The sequence below is a fragment of the Aptenodytes forsteri genome, unplaced genomic scaffold (genome assembly GCF_000699145.1).
Source record: "Aptenodytes forsteri isolate BGI_AS27 unplaced genomic scaffold, ASM69914v1 Scaffold236, whole genome shotgun sequence".
NCBI classification, from domain to species: Eukaryota; Metazoa; Chordata; class Aves; order Sphenisciformes; family Spheniscidae; genus Aptenodytes; species Aptenodytes forsteri.
Genome location: NW_008794456.1, coordinates 2518608 through 2528258, shown reverse-complemented (window position 1 = coordinate 2528258; position 9651 = coordinate 2518608). Strand labels below are relative to the sequence as shown.

General features: G+C 39.3%; 1 protein-coding gene across 1 annotated transcript in view; it reads right to left on the bottom strand.

The window, feature by feature from the left end:
- Positions 1-6672: 6672 nt before the first annotated feature.
- Positions 6673-9651, bottom strand: part of CUNH20orf194 (chromosome unknown C20orf194 homolog) — a 116237-nt gene continuing 113258 nt past the window's right edge. Inside the window, exons 36-38 of the mRNA XM_009290722.1 lie at positions 9160-9225; positions 8424-8517; positions 6673-6866 (exon numbers count right to left, since the gene is read on the bottom strand). Coding sequence (XP_009288997.1) covers positions 6754-6866; positions 8424-8517; positions 9160-9225 — 273 coding nt within the window. The 3' untranslated portion in view covers positions 6673-6753. The remainder of the gene's footprint in view (positions 6867-8423; positions 8518-9159; positions 9226-9651) is intronic.

Below are 9651 nucleotides of genomic sequence, written 5' to 3'. Positions count from 1 at the left end.
TCTTCCAATTCTCTCCCCCATCCCACCGGGTGGGGGGGAGTGAGCGAGCAGCTGCGTGGTGCTTAGTTGCCGACTGAAATTAAACCACGACATTGCTTTAAAAGCTTCCCCACAACAAGTCTTACGGTACGTTACAAGTGTATACAACTAATAAAACTGTAAAGACAGAAATTGGTATCTGCAAAGCAAAAAAAATAAAATAAAAATCAGCTCGCCCTGTGGTTGTAGGTGATGTTTCCTCCTTTTACACGCTCCAGACAGCTCTGCTGCAACGTGCCTTTGTTAAGCCCAGGGCTGATGTCTGCAACAGGTACTTGGATGGAGGCAACAGATTTGAGCTCTCTGCTAAGCGCCCAGCACTGCTGACTGCACCTCTAGGGTGCAACCAAAAGTGCGCCTAGTATCACATCAACACACAAGAAAGCTGTAATTCATGTTTTTGTGGAGGAGAGCATCCTGAATTCAGCCCAAAGTGCTTGCTTAAAACCATGCTGTGTTCATGGAGGGGACCATAATTAAGCCAGTGGTCCTCACCACCAGATGTTCCAGCAAGTCTGGTAAGGGACGTGTGTCTCTCCTTGAAAAAAATCCCAATACTTCAGTATTGGGATAATTTCTAGAAATTCTCACATCACAAACAGCTCATCGCTTGTCACAGAGAAGCATGACATCTAGAGATGTACTCCTCCCGGCCAGAGCTCCAAAGAACTACATGTACTGAGCTGACAGTCTAATTTCTGTAGCCTTGTTGTAAAAGCATTTCTTTGCAAAGAACACCTCTTAAAATCCTAGTAAGATGATGACTTTTACATTTTAATCATCAACCACAAACTAATCTCGGGTTAAATCTCGAAAATCCAAAGTGAATGGAAGATGCAGAAACCAGGGCACGGAGGCAGCGAGCGGAGTTACGCACCAGAGAAAAGAGCAAAAATTCTCACTTGAAAGATAATCCAGGCAGGCTTCTAACAGTAATAAAGGAAGTTGCTTTTCTTTCCTTGACCATCAGCAACTTAGCGGCACGTGAAGAGCATCTTCAGAATAACCGCGTGGTAAGACATGAACGAAGCCACGGGCCGAGACTCTAGATTTCCCTACGCAACCACTTGAGGGATGGTGGAAACCCTCCTAGTCGCTCGGCCAGCGCTAAGACCTAGCCCAAAGGCTTGCACTGAGAACACACACCCACGTTGGGAGTATCAGGACCCGAACGCTCCTGGCAAAGCCGACACATGAACGATTTTGCGGGCCCTGTAGCCTAATACTGAAGCGGTAACTGGCTGTTTCTCTCAGACGATCGCTATATGGCGACACGGAAGGTTTCTCTGTTGTGTTGACAGCATGTACCACAAAGTCAAAGGGCACCGCACGTGCTCAGCAGTTCAAAAGCAGTGGGCGCAGCCCAAGTGCATCTACAAGTGGAAGAGTCCATGCTTTCCAAAACCAGCCGCGTAGCAAGGGAGAATTCCTGGATTTCAGTCAGAAGTCCATGCATCAAGAAGCTGCCATTTCTCGTGTGCACGCCTGGGGTATGCAAAACAGGCTGAATTTAACATGCTGTCTTTACATAAAGAGTTCATAAAAATCAATCGAGTGCAAAACCTTCCTACCAAAAAAAAAAAAAAAAAGGCAAAAGCATTGTCAAACGGAGACAGAAATCATTTACAGATTCAGTTTAATCAGCAAACTGATCTGACTCACACGCAGCCTCCCACTCAGCGACCGAAGCAGAAAAAGGAGGGTAAGGTGGGATTTCCCTCTCGAAGGCAGCCTGATTTTAGTTTAGTTCAGCTGATCTTGAAACTGCATCCTCATTTGTATGAATACAAGGGGCAGGATTTAGCTCCCGCAGTTGTGTATATGCAGCTACCAACTTCTGGTTAAGTACAGCTGTTGAAGGACAGAGACGGCAGGTGGGAAGCAGATGAAGGTCCCTCATCCTACAACTGGTTTTAAATTTTACTCAGTTTCAAGCCCAGGAAAGAAGGTCTAAACCTAAAATAGCAGCTTACAAAACCCCCGCCCATTTCCTTAAATCTTTACATTTTAGTTTGAATATAAACTAGTCACCTTTCTGCCAGTTCAGAAAACTAACAAATTTTAAAAGAAAACCGCTCAATGCTTAAAAAGTCACGTTTAGGAAATAGTGAGTTTATTAAAGAAGTCAAAGACAGACAGCAGATGGATACTGTTTATTGGTTCTTTCCATCACATCTGAGTTACAGGTGTAAAAGTCACACGAACTGCGGGTATAAACATGTAAAACAATACAAAAATAAATGGAAAGGTAATTTTATATTTACTGGATCAAGTTGTGTAATAAATACCATAGGCTAAAAGCTTCAATCACACAATTCAGTTTAACTGGAGTTACAGTAGCGTTTGTAAATACAAGTTTTTAATACTGGATCAACTTGTGTAATAAATACCATAGGCTAAAAGCTTCAATCACACAATTCAGTTTAACTGAAGTTACAGTAGTGTTTGTAAATACAAGTTTTTAACTTAAAGTTGCAAATATTAAAGCATTGAGAACTAGTATAAAAGTGAATTTTGGCACATTGTAAAGTGAGAAGTGTTACATTAGTATCTGACCGTTGTGTAAAAATGAAGCGATTTCTCACTAGCTTTCTGAGGTACATTTTTAAACAATCTAAAATTAGACCAACAACGCGGTTCTAACAACTCACAGTTTACAATTCACTATACTAGTTACAATTTTTCCCTTTTAAGAATACCAAAGTATTCCAGAGCTTAAATCTGTGCAAATTCAGAAAAGTTTCAATTAAAAAATAATAATAATAAAAAAAACTTATTAGGGAACTTTTACATGCAACTTAAATCCTCCCTGCAATCAGCTCTGTTAATTGCAAAGTGTAAAACTGGACTAATACCAAATTGCACAGCTTAATATAAAATACTCCGAGATTGCAGCGCAGTTCAAGTTGCGAGCGTTCCTCTCCTAAGTTTATCACATTTTTCTCCCTATAACTTCAGTAACTTCTGACCACACTCATTCTCGGTGAGGAAAAACAAACCACCACCACCACAAGCTGCTAACATGAAGGTCAGCGAAGCATGTAAACCCCTTGAGGACTCTCAGCACTTCTTCACAATATCAGAAATGCCTGGACACAAAGTTACTGTTACCCATTTCCAAAATACAGTAAAAGACAAAGGAACAGCGTAATGGCACTTCTTCCATATCCAAACATTTGTGGTTTAGAAATGGTGCTTTTTTGTTTTTGTTTTTTTTTAGTTTTACAGTAGCTAAAAAAATTTTCAAAACTAGATCCTTAGAAGTATCTCAATCCTCACCTCGACTTCAAAAGAGTGAGGAAACCAGATTACCCTACAGATGGGGTTTGATACAGTATAAACATCTCTGACCAGAGTACAAAAGTTATGCTCTTCTCCTAAAAAAAAAAAGTGATGCTGATTGTTAGGAGTAACTCCAAAATAATCAGCAACCGCTATTAAACTCTCAGCAGCATCAGGCATTTACACATTTTAGTCCTCAAAGAGTTTTCTTTTAAACAGTTTAACCGTTTGTGCTAATATTCTTCACTAGGTTAATTTTAAGTCCTTTCACCAAAACCGTTTTTCCTTTAAAAAAAAAAAGAGGGTGCAAGCAATACAACCCATGACATCCATTTATTTTATGCTTCGTGAATAAATGGTGTCATCTGCAAGGCACTACTATGTTTAAAGGATACCATTGTCACAGTTTCACTATTTCGGTATTTTTTTTCTGTTTTAAAGTCACAGTTAAAAACTAAAAGAAAAATTGAGGTAATCAAATTATTTTAATACCAAAATATATTAATTGAAATAGTACCAGTATGGTGAAAGGTCTTTATAATACACAGCTATTACCATACAGCATGCAGTACAGTATATAAGTATACTAGGCCTTTGTTCCGAGCTCTCCTGCTTCAGTTTTTAAGGAACAGCTCAATTTGCACAGTAGCACGCCGATTTTGAATACTGATTTCCTTTTTGTTCACAGGGCATCTCACTTGTAATTACAACTCGCGACGCCAACCCCAGATGAATTAGCCCCATCAACATTTATTTTCGAGAGCTGCACAAATTGGAGTTCTTAAAAAGAGTTCAGCAGAGCAAAATAAGCTACAGTATCTTCATCTATCGTTCAATCAATTGCACTTAAACCTACTCTGTTACTGACTTACAAGTTGAGACGAAGCATCAACGAAGCGCCTGCTGTCCCAACCACTGGTGTTTCTTCTCACATTACATAGTCATACCACTATTCTAGAAATATGGCTTTGCAGATTAGATAACTTGTACTGAAAAGGAGCACACTGGGTTTACACTAAGTTTATTGGCAAAGAACTATCATTTGTTAAGAATTGTCTAATGCCCCTTTTTATTGCAGTGTTACGACCAGAATTTTGTACTCTAATAATCCTGGTCTGATAAATAGTTTCATGCAACCAACTGTACTTAGTTTGTAAACACCCGCTAGCCCCCCAAATCCACTGCTAGCTACGTTTACTCTACCAGGCACTACAGTATATTAAGACTAAAGTATAGCCATGCATAGATAAACTCACGAGCCTTATCATGATGCTCTATACCTGTAATACGGGTTACCCCAGAAAGCCTAGAAATGCAAACTAATCGCTGGCTTTTATTGTACTTTAACAGGATACAAGTAGTTTATAAAGTCTCGTGGTGTGCAAAAGAAAAAAAAAAATTCTTAAATTCAGACAGCTTTTTAAATCTAGTAGGAAAGCTAGTAACGAAACCTTATCAACATCTATATCCCAATATGCAGCACCTGGAATTCCACCTCTGCGCTGTATAACCACCACAGCACAGGCACCGAGCCAGCTAGTAGCAACGTGTACTGAAAGTCTACCTAAAAGGTGTTTCAGTTTTTGAAAGGCTTATTGAAATTTCAGCTCTTTCAGGTTCCAAAGGTAAAAAATATATTTCTTAAGTAAGGCATAAAACTGTACGTAGCCTTAGGTTTGACGGCGGGAGTTAAATCTCACTTTCCTGCCACAGAAAGAGACTGCGTGGACGTGTTATAAGTATTTTAAGTGTACTGTAAGAAATTACTCATTCAATTTCTTACTGCATTACATACATCTGACCGAAAAGAAAAGTTGCAGTTGTATTAAAAGATTGAGCTGTTCCTAAGGCAAAGGAATATGAAAATAAAAAGTTCCTCCTGGACTGTTTTCACTTGACTAAATTCTGAACACACAGCATGCTACAATAATCTGCTTGTTCAAATGAGCTTCAGTAATTACCTTTAAGTAGCTGCTAGGGTACCTTATAATCCTTCAGTCAGTGATCTACGAAGTCTCACTTAAAATTGTACTAAATTAAGTCAAAGGACAAGTTGCCAGAACTCCTATTATGATATCATTTAGTAACTATAAAAGCCTTGTTGCAAGTACTTAAAACCTGGTGTATCAGTTTAGTGAAATGTTACGGCGTGCAAATTCTTCTGAAAGCTTCACAAACAAGTTCTTTCATATTTCAAGTATATCTTTTGATATTTTTTACCTTTGGAAATAAGTCATTTTCATGAAAAAGAAATTCTTTAGCTAAAGAATCTCCCTCTTCTTTTGCTTTGCTTAGTTTTTAGTACTGAAATAAATCCTTCAGAGAGAATCTTTTAAGCAACAGCAAGTTGCAGATTACCGCCATTCATGTCATATTTTCTAGAACACCAATAACAACATTGGGAAGAAAGCAAGATATCTCCACTTATCTCGTTTCACCCTGAAATGTACAAACATCTTTTCTTTAGAAAAGTCAAAATTTCAACTGCAGATTCAAACTGTGCAGAGGTTATGAGACATGCTGTCCCCTCAGAAAAAAGCAGGTGCCTAAGTGTTCCCCCATTTCTCGCTTTGGGAACACCCTAACAGCAGTAGCATTAGGTACTCTTCCGAGTTTTTGAAGTGTTCCCCTGTTTCTCGCTTTGGGAACATCCTAACAGCTGTAGGATTAGGTACTCTGGAGTTTTTTGACCGTTCCCCCATTTCTCGCTTTGGGAACACCCTAACGGCTGTAGGATTAGGTACTCCTCCAAGTTTTTTGATTGTTCCCCCATTTCTCGCTTTGGGAACACCCTAACGGCTGTAGGATTAGGTACTCTTCCGAGTTTTTCAAGTGTTCCCCCATTTCTCGCTTTAGGAACACCTTAACAGCTGTAGGATTAGGTACTGAGTTTCTTAAATGTTCCCCCCATTTCTCGCTTTGGGAACACCCTAACGGCTGTAGGATTAGGTACTCTTCCGAGTTTTTCAAGTGTTCCCCCATTTCTCGCTTTAGGAACATCCCCCAATCCCACATACTGAAGTATACCACTGCTCATCAATGCTCCTGTGCAACAAGTTTCAAGGGACATCTAGAGATTAAAATGGTTTGATTATCTGCACGACGGACCAATTCCACGATTACATTCTGACCTACGAGGAAATACAGTTTTGCTGCTTTTCTTCTTCTTTTAAATAAGTTTCCACTACTAGCCAGAGATTCCAGGTGACGCTTTTTACAGTCTGGAATTAAGGTGAAGTGGAAGCAAACCTGACAGTACAAACAGCTAAGCAGTTACCATATTAAAATGCCAACCTTACAGGAATGATCTCTTAGTTTTAAAAGGAGTGCTGAAAACTGACATTTCACTTAATTTTCTAGTTAACCAGCAAGGACAACAGCATTTTTGGTTACTGACAGTAGGTGGTTCAGAACTGCACAGAACGCACGTGCTTATGTCTTCTGCTCAAAGAGATCATGATACTCTTGTTCTTCTAGTTCTCTGTTGTACTTCTCTATTTCCCTGTTGGCTTCTTCCAAGTAATCGTTCATGAATTGGTCCATTACTGATTTTGAAAAACTAAGGAAAAAACATTTGCGCACAAAGCGTTCATTAGAAAAGAACATACAGGTCTGAAGGATGTGCCAGTTCAGGGACACTTACTGAGAGCAGAAATTCGATTTATTACCTTCCGGGAGTCCCGCAGTCAGACCCAACCACAACTACTCTGTATTACTGGGGAATAAAGGAGTTGCACAACAGACATTTCCCAATCACGAGGAAGAATATAAGAACAGCGAAACTACAGCAGGTTTGCAGATGTTTACAGCTATTTTGGTTAAGTGGAAGTCTAAAAAACCTCTACCCAAAATTCACATCATCCAGAAGTGGTTAACCAGTGCCGGTATCTTTTATTGCCAAACACCAAGACGGTGGTGCCGTAGAGGTCCATTGAATACTGAAGTCCAAGTTTGCTGTTAGGCTATTTTCTGCCGGTATACCACAACTAGGAGCTTACCATGCAGACAGAAGTCTGCTGGTTTAAAATTTTAAAGTTGTCCCATAGGGCATAGGAAATCACTGTTTGTTCTTCTTCTAAAACAGAATCACAGAACCCACTTGGATTTTTGTAAAGTTTGCCAAAGTTAAAGGTAAGCTGGGAATATAAAACCAAATTTGAAATTTCAGTAATAAAACCCAGACAAACGCAATAGAAAGTTATGGAAACAAGAAAGAAGAACAGAAATACACTGGAGCATTAGTATTACTCTAGCGTTTCTTGCCAAAGACAAAAATATGATCAGGTTTAAATTAAAAAATAAAAATTTCTGGAAAGAAATCCAGAGGACCCTACTTCAGCTGTAGTTCATGTTCTGTAACCGATACCAAACAAGACCAGCAAGGACAGCGCGTTTACAAAGGGGTATATGCCACAATTTGATAAGTAAATCATACTGCTTGCTAAGCTGAAGTAGTTTTAAAATAAGGTTTTACTTGCTTAAGTGAGTTTAACAAGCGATTAGAAAAAATGCACCTCCACACCTAATTCTGAACATCCTGTTCATATTACTGCATTGCATCCAATAAGGTTTTTCTCATACTGAGTTACAAAACGAGAGCAATCATTTACCATCAGTTTCACCGCAAAGATATGTGGCAGAATAAAGAATACTGTAGTAAAACCTAAAACAACCCTGATTGTTTTTACTTGAGTATGTGCACGCATGTGCGTGCACACAAAATTATATTCATTTGGAAGTTTTATCAGTCATGACCAGGCATTAAGCAATATTACAGCACTATTTGGTTTGAAAAATAGTTCTTTGACAAGCTGTGGTCCATAAATTACTCCCTGCGTGAGCTCATGTACAGTTTTGGGATTGTTTCGTTGGTTCTATGCTGCTTCTTAGATCATATCTGAAAAAGTGTTTTAATAGTAAGCTTTAAATGGCTAGTAGCCATGCACAGATTTAAGGAACAAAGCTTTTCATTTCATATTATTACCTGCAAATCAAACTGGCTCTTCACCATATCATCTGCTTTGACAGTCTACATTTCAGATTTGCAAAGCCTGTTGCCTACCTAAAACCTTCACCAAAAAACCCCGCATTTTAAAGGATACGTGGATGGTAATCCATTTTGTCACCAAAAAAATTCACAAATTGAGTCCCGTTGTAAAAATAACCAGCTGGAAGCGGATCCAAGTGGCGTTTCACCTACATTAAGAAAGAATATACAGTACATTAAACATTTAAAACTCAAAACTGCCTAGAGACAGTCCTAACAAACTTAAATAGATAAACGAAAAATTCTTTCTGTTGAACTTAGCAGCCAGGGAGGAAGGTATGGCTCCTGGCTATAAAGGAGCGCTCTGAAAAGACAGCATGACAAATGACATCCATATAGGCTAGGGGAGTTAGGTACAGCAACCCTAATCATAGCCAAGCCAAACTTTTAGGAACCCAACTCCAAAGACAGCACTTACAACCTAAAGGTAGCTGATGAGGGCAGGATTAGGCATTTGGGATCCTAATTTGCAAGCGACAACCTGCACAGGACAGAGCAGGGAGAAAAGACGGGGAAAGACCATTACAGTAACCAGAAGGGTACGCTTGTCCCACACCTTACGCTTCCCCCTACTTTTCAGAGCTAACTTGCAACCCTGAGATAACACCAAGATTTATATCTCAAATCCCTCCTGGACAGCCTCAGTTGTGTTTCGAGTATATAAAAAGACAGTCAATAATTTAGTGCTCAGCACACTTGTTATGGCAAGTATGGGAGGTGCTCTATCATACAAATGATTATTTAAGAAAATCAGCCAGAAGAAGAACTTGCTATTAATTGCTTCTACTTACGTGAATGTTCTTTATTTCCTGAAGGGTTAGCATTCCTCTGGTTTTCAGGGCTTTCCTCTGAGGTTTCTGTATGAAGAATTAGACCCCAGTTATATACCTACTGAGTGACAACGTGGTATTACAGTTTAGTTACATTAAGAAAAAACCCAAAGCCATGGAAAAATAAGTTCTTTCTTGAAAACGTGGGTAAAGGCAGTGAAAACTATGATCACACGCTATCATGCTCAAGCCCAGCCCTTTTAGAAGCATGTATTTAAAAAAAAATAATTTCTAGACAGAATTATTCAATTATAGAACCACAGAGTCATAGAATTATTTAGGTTGGAAAATACCTCATCAAGTCCAGCTGTTAATCTAACACTGCCAAGTCCACCACTAAACCATGTCCCTAAGCGCCACATCTACACGTCTTTTAAATAACTCCTGAGATGGTGACTCCACCACTTCCCTGGGCAGCCTGTTCCAATGCTTGACAACCCTTTCGGTGAAGAC